The 26,202-nt window shown below is 44.2% G+C and overlaps 1 protein-coding gene across 6 annotated transcripts in view; it reads right to left on the minus strand.

Annotated features, from left to right (window-relative positions):
• MTRF1L (mitochondrial translation release factor 1 like) overlaps positions 1 to 25,822 on the minus strand; it is a 180,202-nt gene extending 154,380 nt beyond the window's left edge. For 3 of the 6 annotated variants that reach the window (XR_015049440.1, XM_085846847.1, XM_085846848.1), the window contains exons 1-5: positions 25,536 to 25,822; positions 16,776 to 16,855; positions 6,870 to 7,053; positions 1,039 to 1,202; positions 406 to 523 (exon numbers count right to left, since the gene is read on the minus strand). Coding sequence is in view for 5 of the 6 variants with exons in the window: in XM_085846847.1 (XP_085702973.1) it covers positions 406 to 523; positions 1,039 to 1,202; positions 6,870 to 7,053; positions 16,776 to 16,855; positions 25,536 to 25,788 (799 nt within the window). In the remaining variant the exon portion in view is untranslated. The remainder of the gene's footprint in view (positions 1 to 405; positions 524 to 1,038; positions 1,203 to 6,869; positions 7,054 to 16,775; positions 16,856 to 25,535) is intronic. The other 3 variants (XM_085846851.1, XM_085846849.1, XM_085846850.1) reach the window with 1 other exon arrangement.
• Between the last annotated feature and the right edge of the window lie 380 nt (positions 25,823 to 26,202).

The following is a 26,202-nucleotide window of genomic DNA, read 5'->3' on the forward strand; positions in this document are numbered from 1 at the left end:
TGGGTGTCAATGCGCTGGCCAAATTCGAATTTGTAAATTCCTGCTGTGCCTCAGCAGCATGCGAGAGTAAAGAGAAATATCCAGGGAAAATTGTCAGCACCAGAAACGATCACGACTTGGTGTGGGAATCCAATGTTTTGCAGGAGGCGTGCGGGTTCAATTTCATCAGAAGAAAAAGATATGATGACATTGTCCAGTGTGATTACAACCTACTCATCCACGGTGGAATGAGCATTTTGCATCACAAAAATTTCAAGTAACAGCAAATATTTAGATGTATTGGAGACATAGAAATAAAAAGATGAGTGTGGGGTGGGGGTGGAGGGGGAGGTGGATCGGAGGGCTGTGCAGGCTATGCTGCATAACAGTCACCTTAAGAGATGCATGAAAATAGATAGGAGTTACCTGACGGCAGGTGTGTTATCCTGACTGCACTCTCTGTGGTGTTAACATGCTGTCCACCGGGGCCACGAGAACGCTTCGTCTCAATGCGCAGATCTTTGGGATCAATGTGTAGTTTGATCTGTGATGGCAAAATAGAAATAAAAAGACTAAATAATCATATTTATGTCACAAATATAATCCAAATCATGAAAACCTTTCAGCTTTTTCAGTGGAACCAATTGGCTGATAGGATGGCCTGAAGGTACGCACACTCGCCTCTCTCTAGGCTGTCAAGCCGGTGTTTACACCCCGGCACGGCTCTAAACCGTCATCCTTGTGTTTCACAGGCAGGGCGATTTATCAATGTGTGTGTCGTCCCTCATATGGACGTTAAACGAGAACTCCATCTGCCAGCATTCACTGGTGGACATTAAAAATTCAACGGTGTCCTTTGCAAAGAGTAGGTGAGCTATCACCAGCAGCATGGCCAAATTCCAAATTCCTGCCTTAGCCAGCAGAAGACGTTGCATCAGTGGCACAGCCATGCCCTCAGCCAATGATGTTACCCCATAGCCTTGTGCTGCATATGAAAGAAGTAGTAGTATAATAAAAAAATTCAAAAAAATCTACACCTCATTCAACACGTAATCCCACCTCCGAAGGTTGTGGCAGGACCACAACGGACATGGTGCTTGTGTGCACACGGCCGTGTCTGTCCGTCTGCGGCACTCTCTGCACACGATGCACACCTCCCTCGTACTTCAGCAACTTGTAGCTGCCTGGGCCAACCACACTTGCACAAGCGAGTCGCATTCCTCCTGCATACAGGACAGGCAAGTTATGAAGTTGGGAATAGGTACGAGTATTGCTGGCTCTTTGGTGTATTTTCGTCATCACAAGTTTTCTTATCGAGCAAAGAAAACTGAATAAATTTGGCATGTACACGAAAAAAGGCTTAAACTCACGGCCTTTGGAAATTTAGTGCGAAACGTTCATGAGAAAACTGAAACCATCCACCCATCCATTGGGACCAAACTCTGTGCAGACCGTTGGTGCTGCCGAAGCAGTCTCCTTGGCTATTGGGCACAATCCTGGACGGGTCGCCACTCTGACACAGTATACCAGCATGCTGGCACTCATTTTGCCGACCTCGGAAGGATGACAGGCAGAGTCAACCCCGCCTCGTATTAATTCAACAGAAAGTGGTATTTGAAATCAGGATCCTCGGATCTCATGCCCACCACCCTAACCATTAAGCCAACACCAGGCATACCAGACTGAAACCATCGTGGTTCATTTCCCAGCGATTCACTCGGCCCCAAATCCTAATTGACAAGGAAATTACTGTAGGCGGCAGATCTCATTAGAGTTTCTATACATCGAAAACCAAATAAAACACCGGTTTGGCTTTCCCTTCAGATATGGCACATGGCCTCTTATAGACAATCCGTCACTAAAGTGGTGATCATATATCAAAGAGTTCACTAGTCCTATCAAAACTATGTAGGGATGGTACAGAAAAAAAATTGTCAGTCCCATTGGCCCAGGCACCTCCATGCAAAAACTTAAGTTGGGGTACCTTCTCTTAAAAGTTGCTTCAGCTCCATACAAGAGCCTACCTGGTCTGTTCAGCTGATTGTCGAAGCAGGGATTACTTTTCAGTACTCCAGACCATGGCAAAAGCAAAAATAAAAATACAAAAGCAAAAAAAAAAAAAACCGAGATCGGTCAAAACCGGAAAATGTTCTCGTTCATCATCATCATCATCATCATCATCATCATCATCATCATCATAAAAATAGGGGCAAACCCCCTGGGAACTCACCCTAGTAGCAGCTGGATAAGATAACCAGGGAACCACTGGTAGGTGTGCACGACCCACAAAATATGTAACGGAGAAGAAAGCAAATACCTATTTTGGGGGGGAAACCCCCACGTATACTCCCTTGGGGCCCAATTTTTTAATGCCGTGAACAAACTTTAGTACATCATGAGTGATGAAGGTTGTGGTCATGTTTCATCGAAATTGGGTTTGTAGTTTCTGAGGAGAGAGCAAATACATATTTTGGGGTTCAAACCCAGACCCACTTTGACTCCCAGTAGACCCCGTTACATCCTGACTTTTTTTTTTTATTCCATGAATAAAAATGAGTTGCAAAATATCAAATATCATTCAAGTCAAGTTTGGTCACAATCCCATCAGCAGTTTTGGAGAAGTCGCAAGTGTTTATGGACGGACAGACGGACTGAAGGACTAACAACGCGCCATCCCAGAAGCTCCCCTGGAACTATGTTCGAGGTGAGCGAACAATCAACTTCAGATGGCCCATTTCTGAGGTGCCTCTCTCTCAATGGCAATGATTCTGGTACCATCTGACAGAGTTTGACTTGGGCAGCATCGCTTGCCATCAAAATTTTAACAGCTTGAAAGGATTCCATGAAAAAACAAGGACAAATGTGTCCACGAGCAGCGTCCAAAAGATTTTGTCGGCAAAAAAAAAAAAAATTTAAAATTTAAATTTTTTAAAAAAAAAACAACAACTTCCGATATTTTGTCACGTGCCTTGATTAAGCCAACAGCGAAACGCGTCATAATGTCTTTACGTATTAACGATATATCATGTATTTACGAAATAAATAATGTATTTACGAAATTACAATACGATAAATGGAATAATCTTTAAACAGTAACTTGAACTTTTCGAAACTTTAAAGCAAATGTCCGAATATATTTAAAAGTTCATGATAGACGCTCTCAAAAGGCACCGTCTATGTGAGGGTGTGTACAGGTGCTCAGTATTTAAGGAGATCCGGATCTCGTATATACAAGAGCCGAGTCCTCGAGATTAAGGTTTTGTCTTCAGAAGAAGAAGAAGAACAAGAACAAGAACAAGAAGAACAACGCCAAGCTCTCTATGAGCAGCGTTCGCGGCTAAAAAAAAACAACAACGCAAAACTGCATTCATTTGTGAAGGGATAGGAAGGGAGTTGTGGGCAGGACTAGACTGTCAATCAGCCTGATGGGGGCGGGGCCACCAGACATATATTTGCCCAATCAGACCTATCTGGGTGTAGTTAACGGTGGAATATTATTAGGAAGTCCGTGACAGCAACAACCAACACATTTCTGTCAAGCACATCCTATTTAGAATGTTAGATCATAGAGTGTGTGTGTGTGTGTGTGTGTGTGTGTGTGTGTGTGTGTGTGTGTGTGTGTGTGTGTGTGTGTGTGTGTGTGTGTGTGTGTGTGTGTGTGTGTGTGTGTGTGTGTGAGAACTTTGTCTTTTCTTGGCACAACCATTATTCAGAGAAAGATGTGGGGATGGTTTCATATGATCATTTCTTGTGACCATCTCTACCTTGTTTACATACTTTTTGGAGTAACATCCTCACATCGTTTAAGTTTTTTTTTTTACCTACGTCACCGAAGGTAGAAGGTGGTTATGTTTTCACCCCTATTTGTCTGTTTGTTTGTTTGTTTGTGTGCAGGTTATCTCAAAAAATTGTGGATGGATTCAGATGAAATTTTTGTGGGCAGGTTGGGTCTGTGACAAGGATAAACTAATAAGGTTTTGGTGAAGATCTGGATCCGGATCCAGATCCAGATCCAGCCACAATAATTAAATATTTATGGGAGTTTTTTTTTTTAAACCACTGAGAGATGGGGTCAAAAACGACGATAAACACACAGCATGATATCTGAGAGTTGTGGACGGATCCGGACGAAACTTGATATACACGTTGGGTGTGTGACATGAAAGAATTGATTCAATTTTGGTGAAGAGCCAAATCCAGATCCAGATACTTTTTAAAAGTGATTTTTCACCATTGAGAGACAGGGCCAAAAACGATATGTTTTAGTACATACACTACCGGTCAAAAGTTTTAGAACACCCCATTTTTCAAGTTTTAACTGAAATTCAAGCAGTTCAAGTCCAGTGAATAACCTGAAATGGTACAAAGCTAAGCGGTAAACAGCCAGAGGTTAAAAAAAAGTTTAGGTTACAAAAACTGAAAAATAATGTAAATTTCAGAGTTGTTAAAAAAGGGCCTTTTCAGGGAACAAGTAATGGGTTAGAAACTGCAGCTGTTCTGCAGCAATGGAAGTAAATTAAGCCTTGAAAGTTGATGCAAACAATTCCTACAGGTGTCAAAACTTTTGTTGATTAGTTACAAACCCTCTGTCTGTATAAAAGCAGTGTTGGAGCAAACTGTGTTGCAACACCCTCTGAAGCATTATTTGGACAATATTGCAGTGCAGGAAGTAGTATAATTCTATCATAATGGTGAGAAAAAGACAATTAACAAAGGAAGACAGATAAACTATTATAACCCTTAAAAGTGTAGGTCTTTCCTTCAGAGAAATTGCAAAGAAGCCAAGGTGTCAGTGAGTACCGTTTCCTACACCATCAAAAAGCACTTGGAAACTGGAGGAAACTCTCACAGGAAGAGGTCTGGCAGACCCAAAGCCACAACACAATCAGAAGACAAGTTTCTGAGAGTCAACAGCTTGCGTGATCGGCGGCTCACAGGACAGCAGCTTCAAGCACAGCTTAACACTGGTCGAAGTAAGGAAGTCTCAGCTTCAACTGTGAAGAGAAGACTTCGAGCTGCAGGTTTGACAGGTCGAGTGGCAGTAAGAAAGCCATTGCTAAGATGGCAAAATAAGAAAAAGAGGCTTGCCTGGGCCATGAAGCACCACCAGTGGACTACTGAAAACTGGAAGAAGGTCTTATGGACTAATGAATCAAAATTTGAAATCTTCGGTTCATCAGGCAGGGTTTTTGTAGACTACGCAGATGATGGGGGAGCTCGAGTAGGCAAAAGGATGGTTTCTCAGTGTGTGACACCGACTTTCAAACATGGAGGAGGAAGAGTGATTATCTGGGGCTCTTTTGCTGGATCCAAAGTCGGTGACTTGCACCCTGAACCAAAAGGGCTACCACAGCATTTTGCAACGCCATGCAATATCCTCTGGTCTACGCCTAGTTGGTCAGGGGTTCATCCTACAGCAAGATAACGACCCAAAACATACCTCCAGGCTACATCAGAACTACCTTAGAAGAAAAGAACAAGACGGGAGGCTTCAAATCATGGAATGGCCAGCACAGTCTCCAGACTTAAACCCATCGAGCTGGTTTGGGATGAACTGGACAGAAGGGTGAAAGCAAAGCAACCTACAAGTGGAACACGTTTGTGGGAACTTCTGCAACAGTGTTGGGAAGAACTTTCCGAACAATATTTGATTTCCATTGTAGAAAGACTGCCAAGAGTATGTTCGGCTGTTACATCTGCAAAAGGTGGCTACTTTGATGAGTAAAACATTTAGATTAAATTTTGTTCAACAAAACGATTCCATGATTTCCTTTTTATCTGCAATTGTTTATTTGTTCTATGCTTTAATTTCAGAATACATTAAAACATTAAACTGCTTAAATTTCAGTAAAAACTGGAAAAATGGGGGTGTTCTTAAACTTTTGACCGATAGTGTGTATGAGGGAGTTGGGAGGGTCAGGGTGAGATGGAAGTTGGGAGGGGGCGGGGTGAGAGGAAAGATGGGAGGGGGTGGGGTGAGATGGAAGTTGGGAGGGGGCGGGGTGAGAGGGAACATGGGAGGGGGTGGGGTGAGATGGAATTTGGGAAGGGGATGGGGCGAGGTGGAATTTGGGAAGGGGGTTGAGAGAGCGCAGATGTAGAGGGAGCTCGGAGGAGGCACAGCGAGGGTGAAGTTGGGAGGGGTTCCAGGCGGGGGGTGGGGGAGGTTTGGAGGGGAGGGGTGAGGGGGAAGTTTGGGGAGGGCGGCGCGAGAGGAAAGTTGGGAGGGGCGGGGCGGAGAGGTGGAAGTTAGGAGGGGGCGGTGTGGAGAGGTGGAAGTTGGAAGGGCGGGCAAGGGGGAAGTTGGGTATGCATCAGAGTACTGACATAATTGGCACGCCCACTAGCCAAAGGCTTGGGGGTGGGGGGTCGTTCAGGCACTCACAAGGACACAAATTTGACAATACACCACAAGAACGTCCAGTAATACACGAAGTATTGGATGAAAATACAACCAACAATGAAGGGACAAGAGAAAAGAAAGACATGTTGGATCTCGTCTGGAAAACTTAACTTTGATGAACTGCAATGAGGCACGCACGAGCCAACATCCAACATGCTCAAACCTGGAACCGGAAGCGATACAAGCATGCCAAAAAGTCTGAGAAATTTGTGATACAAGCATGCTAATGTATTGGTGCACAAACTAAATCAAATTAATCCTCATTACCCCACTCGTGGCGAGCACAGCACGTAATCTCTCCCTGCTCAGACTTTCTGCCGAGTTAACCTCCAGCAGGTCTTGGTTACTCCTTCAGAGACCAGTCCCAATATTATGTGTACGCACCCATTCGTCGATAGAACTAAACACCAAAAATGTTGATCACATTGCTCTTATTCAGAGTAGCCAAATGTGATTAAAATGTCACGCACCATGACAGCACACTCACCAAGCTCAGTGGTGTTGTACTCCAGTATGTTAAAGGTCCAGTTCCTGAAAGCCGCGTACTTCTCATACATGTGAAACACCTTTGAAGTGAAAAGCATGGCCTCCTGCCCACCAACACCTGCTTCCACCTCCAGCATCGCATTGTCCTCATCTCCCTTCTCCTCAGGCAATATGACTTCCCACAGCTGAAGACAGACCAAATGACAAAAATTGCAAAAGACCTGGTGGAAGACCAAAAAAAAGTATTACCCATTGCTACATTTATATCTGAAGATGATGCTGAGAGCTCCCTGAGAGCACTTAAGTTGGCTTAAGCTATGCACTTCTCCAGGATGGTGCAAGTCTGTCCACTAAATTACAAACTGCAGCGTCGAAGGCCTCTAGGATCCCGCACATAGCTTAAATGATCACCACAATTATCATGTAAAAACACGTTTTTGGGGGGATTTTTCCTTTGCATTTCAACTGCACTCTTATACCTGCAGCCTTGAATGGACAGAAAGATGCTACGTATAACTGTGAATAGCATGAACACTTCATTCACTGGCCTCGATTCAAAATTAGTTCTTTTCTTTAATCTTCATCGTTTATAATACCTACTACTACTACTACTACTACTACTACTACTACTACTACTACTACTACTACTACTACTACTACTACTACTACTACTACTACTACTACTACTACTCCCAATTAATCCAACTATTTTGCTGTATGGACCACACGAGTTATCCCTCTTCACACCTCTCCACCTGGAGTTACCTCTCTCTGCACTTCCACCTCTCTTATGTCCCTCTCTCCCACCTCAATTTGTCTGTCTCCTCACCTACCAACTGCACCCATATCAAAGATAGCCTGCCTACCAACATCCCTCTCCTCCTTCCTGAGCACATGCTTCTCAGACCTTTCCTCATATCCACCTCCCAATGTCCTCATCACTCTTCTTTTTCCCCTCTCAAAGATGCTCATCAGCCCTACCACCGTTAATTATTTATTTATATACACTTTCCCATCTCCTCTACTGACATACCACCGTTAATTATTTATTTATATACACTTTCCTATGTACTCGACTGACATACCACCGTTAATTATTTATTTATATACACTTTCCTATCTCCTCGACTGGCATACCACCGTTAATTATTTATTTATATAGACTTTCCCATCTCCTCAACTGACATACCACCGTTAATTATTTATTTATATTGACTTTCCTATCTCCTCTACTGACATATCACCGTTAATTATTTATTTATATACACTTTCCTATCTCCTCGACTGACATACCACTGTTAATTATTTATTTATATACACTTTCCTATCTCCTCAACTGACATACCACCGTTAATTATTTATTTATATAGACTTTCCCATCTCCTCTACTGACATACCACCGTTAATTATTTATTTATATAGACTTTCCTATCTCCTCAACTGACATACCACCGTTAATTATTTATTTATATACACTTTCCCATCTCCTCAACTGACATACCACCGTTAATTATTTATTTATATAGACTTTCCTATCTCCTCTACTGACATACCACCGTTAATTATTTATTTATATACACTTTCCCATCTCCTCTACTGACATACCACCGTTAATTATTTATTTATATAGACTTTCCTATCTCCTCAACTGACATACCACCGTTAATTATTTATTTATATACACTTTCCCATCTCCTCAACTGACATAACACCGTTAATTATTTATTTATATACACTTTCCCATCTCCTCTACTGACATATCACCGTTAATTATTCATTTATATGCACTTTCCCATCTCCTCTACTGACATACAACCGTTAATTATTTATTTATATGCACTTTCCCATCTCCTCTACTGACATACCACCGTTAATTATTTATTTATATACACTTTCCCATCTCCTCTACTGACATACCACCGTTAATTATTCATTTATATAGACTTTCCCATCTCCTCAACTGACATATCACCGTTAATTATTTATTTATATACACTTTCCCATCTCCTCTACTGACATACCACCGTTAATTATTTATTTATATACACTTTCCCATCTCCACTACTGACATACCACCGTTAATTATTTATTTATATACACTTTCCCATCTCCTCTACTGACATACCACCGTTAATTATTTATTTATATGCACTTTCCCATCTCCTCTACTGACATACCACCGTTAATTATTTCTTTATATGCACTTTCCCATCTCCTCCACTGACATACCACCGTTAATTATTTATTTATATACACTTTCCCATCTCCTCGACTGACATAGCACCGTTAATTATTTATTTATATACACTTTTCCATCTCCTCTACTGACATACCACCGTTAATTATTTATTTATTTATATGCACTTTCCCATCTCGCCAACTGATATACAGTCCATACCACTGTGAATTATTTATTTATATACAGTGCCCATAGCAAGTCTACACCAACTTTCAAAATTTTCACCTTTTGTTGCCTTATAGCCTGGAATTAAATTACATTATATCAGACTTTTTCAACCTATATTTACACATCGTAACCCACAACTTCCATGTGAAAAACAAATTCTACAAATTTCAGAAAATTAATCAAATATACATACTAACTTGAATATCTTGGTTGGATAAGTGTCTTTTATAATAATATTACAATTGTAAATTAGTTCAGGTGTAACCAATCACCTTCAAAATCACACACACCAAGTTAATTGACCTCCACCGATGTCAAATTGTCGTGATTCTAATTATTTCAGAATAAAATCAGCTGTTTCTGGAGGTTTCCTCTGCTGGGTAGTGCATTTCACAGCAAAGACTCAACCATGAGAACCATGGAGCTTTCAAAAGACCTCCAGGATAAAGTTGTGGAAAAGCACAGATCAGGGGATGGCTATAAAAAATATTTCAAAGGCTTTGAATATTCCTTGGAGCACAATAAAGCCATTCATTAAGAAGTGGAAGGCATACGGTAACACCAAGACCCTGCCTCGATCAAGCCGTCCCTCCAAAGTGGATGACCAAGCAAGGAGGAGACTGATCGAGAGGCCACAAGGAGGCCAATGGCAACTTTGAAAGAGCTACAGGACTTTATGGCAAAGACTGGCCACTGTGTGCATGTGACAACAATATCCCAAGCACGCCACAAGTCTGGCCTGTACGGTAGGGTGGCAAGAGGGAAGCCATTACTCAAAAATTCCACTTTGAGTCCCGTTTGAGGTATGCAAGAAACGACTCCAGAGATTCTGAAGCCATGTGGCAAAAAGTTTTGTGGTCTGACGAAACAAAGATGGAAGTTTTTCGGCCGAAATGCAAAACGTTGTTTGGTGCAAACCCAACACAGCACATCACACAAAGAACACCATCCCTACAGTGAAGTGGCAGCATCATGTTGTGGGGATGTTTCCCATCAGCAGGGACTGAGGCACTTGGCAGGACAGAAGGGAAAATGGATGGAGCAAAATACAGAAAAATCAGAGAGGAAACCCTGTTGCCCTTTGCAAGAAAGCTGAAATTTGGACGGAAGTTCACCTTTCAAGATGTCAACCACCCGAAGTACACAGACAAAGCTACACTGGAGTAGCTGAGGAACAAAAAGATAAATGTCCTTGAGTGGCCCTGTCAGAGCCCTGATCCAAGTCCAATTGAAAATCTGTGGCATTACTTGAAGATTGCTGTCCATCAATGCTCCTCACGCAACTTGATTGAGCTTGAACAATGTTGTGCATAAGAATGGGCGAATATTGTCCAATCAAGGTGTACAAAGTTGGTAGAAAACAATCCCAACAGACTCACAGCTGTAGTTTCTATCAAAGGTGCTTCCAACAAGTATTAACTCGGGGGGGGGGGGACACTTATCCAACCAAGATATTCTAGTTTTGTATTTTTAATAAATTTTCTGAAATAGGTTGAATTTGTTTTTCACTTGGAAGTTGTGGGATACGACGTGTAAATAAAGGTGCAAAAAGCCTGATTTAATGTAAATTAATTCCAGGCTATAAGGCAACAAAAGGTGAAAATTTTGAAAGGGGGTGTACACCTCACCATTTGGTGTGGAAAGCAATGTGAACAATTATTTATTTAACCTCAGAAGAATGAGGGCAAACACAAAAGTGTGTTTCGTTTGTATGAAGGAACTTCCTTTTGCTGACAATGCCACCCTTATTGCATCCAATTTGGACGAAATGCAAAGAACTCTCAATCTCTTTAATAGAGCTGCCACAAAGTTTGGCCTCACCATCAACATACAGAAAACAAAATTTCTGTACGAGGCACCACATAACACTACCACCTACAAACCCCCCACTGTCATTGCAAATTACGAAGTTTTAAAACAGTGCACAGATTCACTCACTTCGGAAGATTCATTGTAACAGACATCTACAGAGATGGAGATAAACTAGAACGGGAGCACTCGGTAGAATGCAAAACCTCCGCCGCCAATACTGCTAGGTCACTCAAGTGAACCTGATATCCTATTCATCCAATTTGACATCAACAGTGCTCACAGAGTTATAGTTTGCAACTTTCCCTTTTACATACTCAATTAATTCGTCATAACTAGATTCCTTGAGACAGAAATTGATTTTACGTGGGTATATCCACCTGAAGTTCCAAAATCAGCCGCAATTATAATTTTGGCATGTTTTTTTGTTGTTGGAAATCACTTATAACATGGAGAAATGAAAAAAAAAAAAAAAAAAAAATCGAAATTTTGTTGAAAAAAAAGTTGCAACAAAAATTTTTTTCTCTAACATTTTTTTCTTGGAGGGGGGGTTGGAAATCAGTTAAAACATGAAGAAATGCAAAAAAAAAATTGAATTTTTTTTTCAAAATGGCCGCCATAGCGGCCATATTGGATTTTGGACCAGGTCCAAAATCTAATGGCATGATCCTTGGACCATACCTAATCCCCCCACCAAGTTTCGTCGAAATCCGTCGAGGAGTTTTTCCGTAATACTGTTCACAAACAAACAAACAAACAGAAAGGGGTGAAAACAGTAACCTCCAATCTTCGATGGCGGAGGTTAACAATTGCATCAAAGATGCCTCTGTTGCTTTTGGACATTTAGAACTTTTGGACAGCATGGAATTACGGTTAGCATGCTACCAAGTTTGCCTCAAATTATTTGTTTATATACACTTTACCATCTTCACCATGGACACAGTACCTGAAAAAAAATATATATATATTTTATATCTGTGCTTTACCATCTCCATAACAATGCATTGTTACATTTGTGGAGTAGATGGAGGAATTCAGAATAAAGATAGGATTGTATCGTATAACATGATCCGTGGATGGGTAGGAGACATCTCAATGTAATTTAAGTTGGGAAAACCATGAGCTTAAGATTGTTTACGTGTCACCACATGTGGGGTTGTGCTGTGTTAACTAGGTGGGGTCTAAGGCTAATTTCTCCCAGTATGTGATTGCCCCCTGTGAATTTTTCCTACAGTTTTAACATTTACAAGGCTGGCCATGAAAAAGAACCAAGTTTTTTACAAAACCAACAACACAACAACAATAACTGGCAGACGATACCCCACCTCCCAAGAATCGTAACCAGCAGGCCACACCCCCGAGGCTTATGATTGGTCGGGGTTATGTCATAGAGAGCAGGTTTGGAGATTGGGAGGAGGATCGAGTGGAGATGGCAGTTGAAACGAGAAGGGTCTCTCTTGTTTCTTCCTCGGCATAGACAAAAAGCTGCACGATTCTCGTTGTTCATGCTGGTGTGAATTTGCTTGTGTGCTTGAGCTAGATGCGAGCCATTGTCTCTTCGGCTGGGTGAAGTTTGTGCGCTTTGGGAGGAGAGGAAGAAAGGAGTAGAGCACATCTCTCAGCTATAACTCGGCAGTATCCCTTGTTGTATGTTCGAAGAGAAAGGTGGCACCATTTCCGTGTGTGTGGACCTGATACTGAGAGGGAGCAGTGTTGGCAATTTTGCTCATGAGAAGGAACTGCAACGGCGGTTTGTGGGCTCTTGGCGTTGAGGACCGCCCGCACGAGTTCTCACATACGTGGCTGTGTAGAGCGACTTCATGCCATTTTGAGCGTTTCCTGCATGGCGACTGAGGATCACCAGGCTCCGAAAGGTCATTTCTGGATGCAAAGCTGAGTGCCGGCATAAAGGGAGGATTTTCTTTTATCTTTACTTTTCCCCTTGTCTGTTTTTGTGACTGAGTAGAGATGTCTCAAATTAGGATTTAGTTTTACCTCACTTTCATTTTCACTCTTTTATTTATGTTCATTAAACCATTATTTGATGAATTTCCTTGTGTTCATGTATTTATTGTGGGTTCGAGAATAAACCCCTGTGCCTCCGTTCTGGTACACGCCCTCGCTGTTTTCCATCCTGCGTATGTTATAATCGCCAAGAATCTCGGCTGGTCGCCACAGAGTTAAAACCGCTCGGCTATCCCGTCCGGGCTGGTGTTAATCAGCCTATACACGACCTACATCTTCACTGTAAATGCAAGATCTACACTTCCCATTTTAAGGTGTAGTTGGGGGGTGTGTCCTTGATGAGCATTGTCTTGCATTCCTTGTAATAAAGCACAACAATCACAAGAATTGCAGCCAAATGAAGATTTTAGTGTGCTTGTGTTTCGGATGATTGTGTTCAGTTGTGTTTAGGATGACCAACATCTGTAATATTCATGCTAACATATTGTAAAGGATTCGTCGGTGGCGGGTTTCGCACCCTACTCTTGACAGCCAAATGTTGAAGATTCGGCGTCACTTAACAGCACCGCCGTCTCCGGGGTTATAACGCCGGCTGGCTCGGTACAGGTCTCGGGTTACGAGCCTCAGATCACGATATCAAAATACACCTGTGCCTTGCCAGCTGGGGAAATAGACCCCGGTTACAGACTGGGTTTGTCAGAGACCGAGCGAAGTCTGCCAGTCCGTAACCATTTTTGGTTTTAAATACGAATCGAGCGGATTGTTCCTCAGCGCAGCACGAATAAACTCAAGTGGCACCTTTCATATGAATCAGCCAGATTTATTGGGGACACATCGGGGAACACGACACAATCAAAACATTCACGACAATGTTATAATCAATCTATAACCCGCTCTTAACTAGGGAGCTACGGATTACGGGTTTCAAAGGGAACCCTAGCAAGATAAACCTTAGACAACATGCAGACAAGACACAGAGCACTTGGTGATGCCTCATGGACGAGAGGAAAAGTATCGAAGGCACGAATGCGGCTCATGACAAGCCGATGTCAACGAATTCGAGCACCCAGCTCGAACACGCCGCGTGGCAAAATGGCGGCGTCGTCCTTTTGTTGCACCGCCCACGCATGCAGCCTCAGCGCGTTCAGCCCCCGTCACACCTTAACGATTTAGCCAGCGTATGGCAATGTATCAAAATTGATCTAAAACGCTGGCATACGCTGAACTATTGATGTTTTTTTCAGTTTTGGGCGTATAGTAACGAGTTGGACATATGCATAACGTATTAGTAACGTACACAGAACGTTTCGATAACTTATAGATAACTTATACCAACGAATGCTTAACGTGTTGTCGGCGTTCACAACTTATGCCCAACGATAGTCTAACTTATGCATAGCGTGGCTGAGTATCGCTGACGATCACGTGGCATAGCCTATTAAAAGGATGCCGCTCGACGATTCAAATCATGACCGCACTAGACATCGAAGTGTCAACATCACCGTCATGCCGAAGAAAAAAAAAAAAAAGAAAAAAAACCATGGAGTCTGGAACACTGACTGGTTCCTCCTGTGAAGCCCATTTTTATATACCAATTCCCCTAAACGCTGCTAATACGCCATTATACGGTAGCTGTAAGTTAAAACACGTTCAGTAAGTTCTGTGGTCGTCCGGAAGATGTCAAATACGTCGACATATGCCCATATGCTTTGGAGATACGTTACACATAGGTTCAAAGCACGTTACTCATAGGTTAGAAATAAGTTTCGGGTACGCTAGATATTACCTCGACGTATTTTGACTTATGAGTAAATTACAAGTAACGTGTGTCGACGTGTGTCAACGATCGCGTAACGTGCCTACAACTTATGGCCAGCGTATGCAGAACGTGTGAATCATACGCTGGCATACGTCAAAAAATTTTGAGCATGCACAAAATTTGTCGACGAGCTCGGCGTACTACGACGTTTGCCAGCGTGCTTCAGCGTGCTCTTAACGTATACAAAACTTACCCATAACGTATTCGACGTGTGCCAGCGTATTCGCAAAATTTTTCATACGTCGGCATACGCTGGCTAAAACGTCAAGGTGTGACAGCCCCTTTAGGTCGATGGCACAAGAGCGGAAGATCCACGGTGTGCTCCAGCTGCCTTTTTACAAGGTTCAGCATACAGCCTGCTCACCAGATTAGGCCAAATTGGGGTGTTGGGCTCCGCAGGCGGATCGACGGGATTACAAGACGTGTCGAGCCGTGCCGTGAGTAGCGACAGTGAGAGGCTACGTCACTGGACTCCGGATGAACCTATCGAGGACCTCCTCATAAAAGTCAATCGCCGACTCCCCTCATGAAGTTCCTCCTGCCTCTTTCACGAAGCAGATCGCAGACAGACACAGCCGTCCTTTACACAGCCGATTACGACTCCCACTCGTCGTTTCTTCCTTGCCTTCCCGGCGCTCGCTCTGGACACGAAAAACAGATCCAGACTCACAAAAGCAGCCAGTTCTATTCGCCTTTTTGGGGTGGGCCTTACGGACCGCCTCCGGGGACCCGTGATTGGTCTATCGCTCGAGACTGCAGCAGCCCGTCTCGCCGACCGACCCTCTCAGAGCGCTGGGCAGGGCTAGTTCGGAGAGGGGAAGGAAAAATAAGCAAGGCACCTCCCGGTCCACCACCACTGTACGAACACTGGACAGCCGGCTACACCTCCCGGTACACATGTAACGTCCAATTACCGAACAACCTGACTAAACATGCATTTAAGGAGGAATCTGGGCTAATACTATATTTAATAACACACTAAGGGCCATTTCCAACCGGGTGTAGTGGCGTGCGCCTGTAATCCGGCTACTCGGAGGATCGCTTGAGGACGGGAGCTCTACGCTGGGCCACGCTATGAGAGGGTGTAGGGCAGCCCGGAATCATGGCGAAACCCAATCCTGATCCCTGTGTCGTAAGAGGCGACCAAGGTTGCGTCAGGAAGGGCATCCGGCGTAAAACCTGTGCCAAATCAGTATGCGGATCATAACGGATGATCCGCTGTGGCGACCCCTAACGGGAGCAGCCGAAAGACGAACAACAACAACAACTAAGGGCCATTTCCGCAACACTATGTAATATAAAATGCCTGTATTTTTCTCAGTGTAAAAAGATTGATTGTTTTGTGGATAAAATTGACATAGGCATCAGTCCAAATTGGTCAGGATAATTAAATCAAGAGGTAAACAAAGAGGAGGATTACATGTGCAGAGAATCGAGAATTGGCAGGAATATCCATAGGGAAGCTTAATATGCAAGGCCTGTCATGGCGAATAGCAAGCTGTGGTAGCTGCGACATCACTTGAAAACGATACAGAGCTACTCAAGTAAGATGCCAAAATAACCACAACAGAGCACGCTCAATATGTCGTCTTCAGGATTGTGCATCATCACACCCCATTCTCAAAGGTGTGTGCTGTATCATTTCATCTTGAATCAAGCTGGACAAAAGGCTTTTCAACATACAGGGACTGGAATAGATCAACAGAAAGATACCCATCACACTGAGAGCACCCCCATAATTCCTCAGCTTAACAAATTCCATGTAGATGAGAGGAATTTTTTGGGGGTGGAGGTATAGTTTGACAAATTTCCTGAAGATCCCTGCAACCAGTGGGAGTACAGTTTAAAGAAGAGAAAGTGCAAAGCAATTTGTTGGAGACAAAGCACAAACTGCAAATGGACATCACCTGCTCCTGAAGGTCCTGCAGAACTGCCTCATGGACTTCACACTCTTCCTCTGCCAGTTTCCTCATTTCAGCCTCACTGTCTAAGGGAAACAACACCTTCATAGAACACACTAGCTCACATTATTACAATATATCAAATGATCGTTCACCCTGTTGGGAAATATCAATGTTTTCCTAGAAAATAAAGTAAATCTTCAAATATTTAATATATTTCTGGTATGAACATTAGTTAGGTTAAACAAGAGTGAGAATTGCTTTGAATACATGTCCCCTACTGATGTGATATTTTCTAAGTCCAAAAAGGGCATAACTCTGTGAAAAATTGATGAAATGCCCTGAAACTCAAACATCTTCTGTAACTTATCACAATAAAGCCATGTACCAAGTTTCAGTTGAATATGTCAAAGGGTATGGGGGAAAAAAGTTGGAAAACTACAGCTATTCCTGTTTTCCTGCCATTCCAGCTCTGCCCCATCGGCTCTGTTGTACGACGAGTCGTGATCTGTCTGTCGTCATGCCCAATCACCATGCCTTGCCTCTGTCCACCATCATGCCTTGCCCCCACCTGTCCTGCTCAGCCCTCTGCCTGTTCTGCTCAACAAACCTCACACAAACCACCTGGATGATCTGCTTGCTTTGGTCTGACATAGCTGCAACACTTTTTTTTTGAGCTAAACTTTCACACTCACTGCACTACACTCCTTTTCTTAATTTTGAGATGCGGTGGTCAAGCCCCTGGCCCAATCCCACTCATCAGACACCAAATGTTATGGTGTCTGAGGAGAGTCAGGTTCGTAAGATCCCACTCCTGACACCAAATGTTATGGACTCGGAGTTTGGGGATTACCACGAGGGGAAGCACTCAGATTCCTCCCGAATGCCTGGCTCTGTCAGCTGACATGCCGCAGATGAGTCCGCAGCCTGTTGGGTTGTGAAACAACTACAGGCGGCAATTGAATCCACCAAGCCTGTCAGGGTTCTTGCTCTTTACAAACGATTTACATTTCTGATGGCTTAGCGAGGTCAATCGGGGTCACATACGTACTTTGTCTATTTACCCGTTTACATACGGCCAAACGAAAACCATAAAAGTATGTACCGACTAATTCCGGAGCCAATTAATGGGGTACAAAAAAACTTCCCATCTATTTATTACGTACACATCTGTTTGTTGTTGGATCAATGGAATAAAGCACGCAACAAGCAGAGTGGAAAATGTAACTATTTATTTATTTATTTACACACACACACACACACACACACACACACTCACACTCACACACACACACACACACACACTCACACACACACACACACACACACACACACACACACAATCATCGAACACGCATTTACAAGCAAAAGACACAGAAGAGCAGACTTAACCCTAACAAGTATTCAACATGGACAGACTTACTTAGACAAAAGACATATGCCAATCATTCAATTCAGGAAGAAGAGACAAGAAGAACTAAGGAGAAAGAAAAGAATGGAGCGTGGGGTCAACTCCTCTCACATCATACAACCCAAGGGGGCTGTGCATGGGAAAGATTAGAGGTGAAGTGGCGATGCAGTGCGATGGGACATGCAGCTGCGTTTCTGAGACATTCAGAAAAAGAAGGCAAATCCTCTCAGGCATCCCTGTTAAGCCAGCGGCTCTCACACTAACGCCTTTCTGTTCCGTGCTCACTTAATTCAACCACCAATTTTCTTTGAGGTCAACATCAACACTGGCAGGCAAAAAGGTCAATATCGGCCAAATGTTTAAGATTGTCAATTTTCATCCGATTGACTTGAAATTTGAACAGGATTTGCACATCAGGTCACTAAATTCAACCAACAAGTATTTTTGAGGCCAACGTAGGCCAAAAGGTCAGCATTGTCTGAAATTTGTAAAATTGCCAATTTTGATCCAATTGACTTGAAATTTGAAGAGTATTTGCACATTTGGTCATTAACTTCAACTACCAATTGTTTTTGAGGTCAACATCGGAGAAAAGGTCAACATAGGCCAAATTTCTAAAATTGTCAATTTCCATCAGATTGACGTGAAATTTGAACAGGATTTTCAAATCACCTCACTGAATTCAACCACCAATTATTTTTGAGGTCAACATAAGCCAATCGGGCAACATAGGACAAATTTCTGAAATCCTCAATTTTAATCCGATTGACTTGAAATTTGAACAGGATTTGCACATTTGGTTATTGAATTCAACTACTATGTTTGAGGTCAACATAGGCCAAAATTTCTGTAATTGTCAATTTTCATCCGATTGATGTGAAATTTGAACACGAGTTGCATATCAGGTCACTAAATTCAGCCATAAACTATTTTTGAGGTCAACATCAGACAAAAGGTCAACATAGACCAAAGTTCTTAAATTGCCAATTTTCATCCGATTGATTTGAAATTTGAAGAACATTTGCACATTTCGTCATTTAATTCCACTTATAAAGCTTTCATCTGCAGTCTGATGGAGTACTGCTCCCCACTCTGGAGTGGTGCTCCTGCCTCTCACCAGAGTTCGACTTCACGTTATGGAAACGAAGGCTTTTAGGATCATTGATATCTCCCACGATGAAGCTGAATCTTTGGGTCTCTCACTCTCTCACCAGAGGCAGGTCGGTGGTCTTTCTGTCTTCTACCATCTCTTCTCCAGCTTTGCCCCCCTGCTCTGTCTGTGATCTGTCCCTCCTATATTTCCTCAGGGCGCTCAACGTTCCTCAGGGTGATACAAGGGCGTCTGTATCTCTGAAACTGCACCAAGGAAAAAATTGAAACTTGGCACAAAGCAAGTACTTCTCATGGGGAATTAGTGCGATTTTATGACATCATAGGTGCCTTCGTTATGATGTCATAATTGCATATATAGAATGCATGAAATTAATTTTTTTTTTTTTAAACTCCATCCAATCAGTATAAAAAATGTTGAGGGTCATTCAGGGATAAAATGGTCCACAAAAACTTTTTGATGATGTCATCGGTCACGTGATTTGGCAGCCTTTTTCTTAAACTTTCAAAAATCCTCTCTGAAATGGCTGAACCAGTCATCACTGCCAGCATTTATAAAGTGGCAGTTCTAATTATGTCTCTTATTAATTATGTTACACCAGCACACAAAACTACACAAATACCACACAAAACAAGTCCTGGTGAAGGTCTGCAATCTCTGATTACTCTTTTTCTTGTTACTTTTGTTTTTAGAAGTGGCCTTGGAAAAAAAACTCCATGATTAGCTATCTTAACACCGAAATACCCTCCAAACTTAATTATGCACAGGGGAAAATTAAGTCACTACAACCTCCATTGTTTGACCCTTAGTCGTCCTGTCAAGTTTGGTTGTGATTGGATAAATAACGACCGAATGTATCACGGACACACAGACAGACAGACACCAAATTGTGTATTTTAATATGATGCGAGGCTCATAGAAGAGCAAGGTTACAAACACTATGAACTGACGATAGGGTAATGGGGTGGAGGAGGGGAAACGGTTGGGCACAATAAGCAAGGGAATGAACAAACAGGAAAATAGCAGAGATCGGAAGGGAGGAAAAACTGCAACTTGCAAGCAATAGGGTTGGATTCGGAGTGGTTAATGGGGGCAATGCAGATCATGTTTGGATGCGGGATGGCATGAGACGGCAGTGCATCGCCTGCTTGAAACAATGCAGAGAAGCATGGGATTAAACAGCCTCTGGAGGGCCGTTCAACAGATGGGAGAAACAAGGAGCAGAAGAGTTGAGATGTGCAGTCAGCCTGTATTTTGGAAGAGGGAGTTACTGAAAGAATGTGTGCATCTTGGAGTTGCGGAATGTCTCAAGCCTGAGATAGTAGTAGTAGTGGTAGTAGTAGTAGTAGTAGTAGTAGTAGTAGTAGTAGTAGTTCGACTGGAAAAAAAGAACAGAGACCGTCGGCCTGCCTGTGATGCAATACAATGCAAGAGCAACAGACCTTGTGCTTCAGCCTCAGCATGGGAGATTCAAATAATGTTCCAAGTCTTAACCTTATGCTTCAGGGTTCAGTCGTAGCAGGAAATTCCAATAAAAACAGCTTTCAATTGCACAGATTCCAGGAGAGACCGATGTGTTGCTGAGGCACCAGCCCATAGTGGAGAGCAGCACTCCATTAAGCTATGGACCAGTCTTGTCGGCTTAGTACTAATTTTTGAAGGGAAGACCTGGACCGATAGAAGATGCTCACTCTGTGGCTCGCTTTGGAGGGCACTTTTGGTATACGGTTGGTCCAGGAGAGGTCATGGGTGATGGTGAGGCTCAGAGGTTCAAGCGAACGAGCCTCTTCCAGTGGCTGATCATGGAACCAGACAAGCGGGTTCATTTTAAGATCCTCTGAAATGACAAGTGAGTGATCGAGAGATTTTCCAGAATCGAATGACACGTTCCATTTATCATACCAGCCACTAATCATTTCCAGATCAGCAGAGAGTGGCGTCGGTGCCATCTGCCCATCAGTGGGATGGGGATAATGTACGACACAATGTGTAGTCATCTGCAAAAAGGAAAGGAGGAGGAAGGGAGGAACGTTGGAGATGTCGCTTATGTAGATGAAGAACAAGTTACGACCTAATACACTACGTTTAGGCACTCCAGCCTACACTCTTAGCAACGCATTGACTGGGTGAGTGGACGTCGGAAATCCAGGTGTGAAGGTGGCCACAGGTAGAGAGCTTGGGAAACACAGTGATGGGTCTGGGGAAACAGTCCCCACCTCTTGTTTGACATTTATGGTCTCCAATCACTGCTGAATGAGTAGCAGCAGCATGTCGAGTTGAGAAACCAGGACAAAACCAAAACCAATATAGTCAGAGCTCAGACTGTTAAAAAGAGGAACGACTTGAATTCCATAAGTTCACTTGAAATTGTAAGTTTACTGATCTGTGGATGATCGTGTGAGTTGCTGTCAGGACAATAATCGGAAGGGTAAAGCTAACCGGTCTCGTGGCAGACTAAACCCAGCTCACGTTCCTCGTTAGCAGGTGAACAATCAGATGTTTTTTTGATTGTTTTTTTTCAAATTCTGTCTCAAACTGATTGGAAGAGCCGACATCGAAGAATCATAGTTAACAAGTCAAATTAACAAGCAGCCCGAGGCATGGAATTTCGATTCACGCCGTCGGTTGGACAGGCACGTACGGTGTGCCTGTCTCCTGTCTGGAGTGGTGTTCCGTTAACAAGAGGCTTTCTTATGGCGTGCTTCTCATGGAACAGGGTGCTCAGCACCGCTCAACAACATGGCGGTCTCCATGGAAACGGTGCCATCGTGGTACTCCAACAATGCTGTCTGGGGCAGTCGTTTTCAGTTTTACTCGGTCCTCTTGTTACAAGTTCCACAAACGAATCGATTGCGTTAACAGCGGCTGCGAAGTACGAGGAAGAGGGAAAGAGAGATAAATAAATGGGGGAGTCAGAAGGGGGAAACCCCTGCCAAGCTTATTTATACACCATGCACTGTACATTTTGGTGATGGTAGTTTAACATGTTTATTGGGATTAAATGAAATAATTATGATGAAAAGTAGAATTAACACGAACAAGAAGAGAATATTTTGATATCGCGCGGCTGGGGGCAGTAAAAGTCGAGGTTAAGAATGATGAAACAATTTTGCAGTTATAAAATTTAAATGCAGATACGGTGAATTAGCATGCATGAGGGAAGAGTTGTGATGTTGGACAAATTTATATTTATAGCCCTCAGATCAAAGGGACGTACGTGGCCATAAGTGTGACAGAAGATGTGACAGAAGACAGGACAGAATAGCCAATTATATGTAGCGCGATGTAAAAACGTACGTGCAAAAAAAAACAAACAAACAAAAAAACAATGAAGAACGAGAGTTACAACGCTGCGCGTCAACAACTAACGGAAGATTATCACTTCCTGCTCAGACAATCAACTTCCGGCGTCACACAGAAAACGATTCAGCACAAAAAACGTCATTCTTCTGCATTAACCCCGCCCACAATTCACCCGGCAATCTCCGCCCACAATCCACCCGGCAATCTCCGCCCACAATTCACCCGGCAATCTCCGCCCACAATTCACCCGGCAATCTCCGCCCACAATTCACCCGGCAATCTCCGCCCACAATTCACCCGGCAATCTCCGCCCACAATTCACCCGGCAATCTCCGCCCACAATTCACCCGGCAATCTCCGCCCACAATTCACCCGGCAATCTCCGCCCACAATTCACCCGGCAATCTCCGCCCACAATTCACCCGGCAATCTCCGCCCACAATTCACCCGGCAATCTCCGCCCACAATTCACCCGGCAATCTCCGCCCACAATTCACCCGGCAATCTCCGCCCACAATTCACCCGGCAATCTCCGCCCACAATTCACCCGGCAATCTCCGCCCACAATCCACCCGGCAATCTCCGCCCACAATCCACCCGGCAATCTCCGCCCACAATTCACCCGGCAATCTCCGCCCACAATTCACCCGGCAATCTCCGCCCACAATTCACCCGGCAATCTCCGCCCAAAATTCACCCGGCAATCGCCGCCCACAATCCACCCGGCAATCTCCGCCCACAATCCACCCGGCAATCTCCGCCCACAATCCACCCGGCAATCTCCGCCCACAATCCACCCGGCAATCTCCGCCCACAATCCACCCGGCAATCGCCGCCCACAATTCACCCGGCAATCGCCGCCCACAATCCACCCGGCAATCGCCGCCCACAATCCACCCGGCAATCGCCGCACACAATTCACCCGGCAATCTCCGCCCACAACTCACCCGGCAATCTCCGCCCACAATCCACCCGGCAATCTCCGCCCACAATTCACCCGGCAATCTCCGCCCACAATTCACCCGGCAATCTCCGCCCACAATTCACCCGGCAATCTCCGCCCACAATTCACCCGGCAATCTCCGCCCACAATTCACCCGGCAATCTCCGCCCACAATTCACCCGGCAATCTCCGCCCACAATCCACCCGGCAATCTCCGCCCACAATCCACCCGGCAATCTCCGCCCACAATTCACCCGGCAATCTCCGCCCACAATTCACCCGGCAATCTCCGCCCAAAATTCACCCGGCAATCGCCGCCCACAATCCACCCGGCAATCTCCGCCCACAATCCACCCGGCAATCTCCGCCCACAATCCACCCGGCAATCTCCGCCCACAATCCACCTGGCAATCTCCGCCCACAATACACCCGGCAATCGCCGCCAACAATTCACCCGGCAATCGCCGCCCACAATCCACCCGGCAATCGCCGCCCACAATCCACCCGGCAATCGCCGCACACAATTCACCCGGCAATCTCCGCCCACAACTCACCCGGCAATCTCCGCCCACAATCCACCCGGCAATCGCCGCACACAATTCACCCGGCAATCTCCGCCCACAACTCACCCGGCAATCTCCGCCCACAACTCACCCAGCAATCTCCGCCCACAATTCACCCGGCAATCTCCTCCCACAACTCACCCGGCAATCTCCGCCCACAATTCACCCGGCAATCTCCTCCCACAACTCACCCAGCAATCTCCGCCCACAATTCACCCGGCAATTTCCTCCCACAACTCACCCGGCAATAAGTGTGACAGAAGACACAGGACAGAATAGCCAATTATAGCGAACGCAGTGAGCTTCATACTTAACGCATGCACGTGAGAGAATAGGAAACAACAACAACAACAACAACATACCCCTGGCTATTTGGAATCAGTGTCATTGGATATGACCTTTTGCTTCCGGTTGTTTTTAAACGCTGTGCGGTGTCTTAACACGATTGGGTTTTATTTCTATCTTGTGAATATTACTGAACGCGTACACATGAGAGAATAGGAAACAACAAAAACAACACAATACCCTGGCAATTGTGAATCCGTGTCGTTGCCGATGACCCTTTTGCTTCCGTTTTTGTTTTGTTTCTGGTTTTTTTTTGTTTCCGGTTTTTGTCATGGGGAATGATGCATGCCGGGAGATAAAGGCATCGACGGAGACATGAAATACCCAAATAATATCAGACATGGTGTACATTTCCTCCACTGATTTTAATAAAGATATCTCCCACATCATCAAAAAATAATTTTTAATCTTGATTTACATTATTTGATCGTTGATTCCGAATCCAGGCCGAAGTAACCGGAAATTGCGTATACAGTTGTGAACAAGTTGTAGGTAAAGTCAGAAGCGAATGTAAGAACAATTCTACGTTCGCTTCTCGGCTTTGCCTATTCCATATTATATATATATATATATATATATATATATATATATATATATATATATATATATATATATATATATATATATATATATATAACAGCGCGATGTGGCCGCGCTGTAATAAATGGGGGAGTCAGAAGGGGGAAACCCCTGCCAAGCTTATCTATACACTATACGTTTCGGTGCTGGTAGTTTTACATGTTTATTGGGATTAAATTAAATAATTATGATGAAAAGTCGAAGCAACAATAAAAATATGAAATGTACGTTTCAACAGCGTCCCCTGTGATAGCGCACTTGAAGATATCACCCCCAAAGCGGTTTCTGAGGAACGGCCGGCTTGGCAAGCGATAGTAAGCCGCTTGCTGACGGAACACACCTCTGTATTTACATTTTACGATTTAAAGAGTCTTCTCGCAAAAGCAGGACGGTGTTACCGCAGCAAGGCCATTTGGCTGTGGCGAACCGGAGAATTGAGTAACCACAGATCGAGAAGCGCATGTAATGTTCATGGTCAGTCGGTCCTTGTCCGTCACCGTGGACGTCCAACCTTGGATGAGCTGGCTCGTCTCACGCAGCTCGAGCTCCTTGTCCCGCAGGGCGAGCGCCAGCTTGCTCGCCACCGTGAGCCTCTCATCGGTGAAGGACGCGGTGTACGTCGGGTCCACCAGGCGCTCCAGGTACCCACGTAACAGCGTGCTTCGGAATGCTGCACCCAGCAGTGCGTGACCGTGGCATCTCCGTGCGCCCAGACATCGCAGCGACGGACGTCCCAGGCGCGTGGCCAAACGCACCACCAACATGACGTGAACTCGCACACCCGGAAGTACGTCATTAACGATTTGGACGCGAACCGCCATTTTACACCGGAGTCGACGTTTTACGCGCGTTCCTTTACAGATATATGACTCCACGTGTGTCCATTGCTTATTTACTACCCGCAGAATTATATCACTATACGTACAGCTAGCGCTTGCCGAGCCAGCTGTTCCTCATCAACGGTTTCCGATGGAGTGCTTGCTTGAGTGCTTAAGCCGCTTGACGAGCGCTCCACAAACTTGGTAACTGAACACACCCCCGGATTGGCTATCACGGGCGCCGCCATCTTGAGACCCCCAAAATTAGCGACAGGACGCATCATTCGTGACGTAATATGACGTTTCGATATCGATTGACTCCCGCCTGCAGGGGAAATTTTGCTAAGTATAGTTCACAAG

Source organism: Eptatretus burgeri, chromosome 11, assembly GCF_056783735.1.
Source record: "Eptatretus burgeri isolate ZD-2024b chromosome 11, Ebu_testis_v1, whole genome shotgun sequence".
Classification (NCBI taxonomy): domain Eukaryota; kingdom Metazoa; phylum Chordata; class Myxini; order Myxiniformes; family Myxinidae; genus Eptatretus; species Eptatretus burgeri.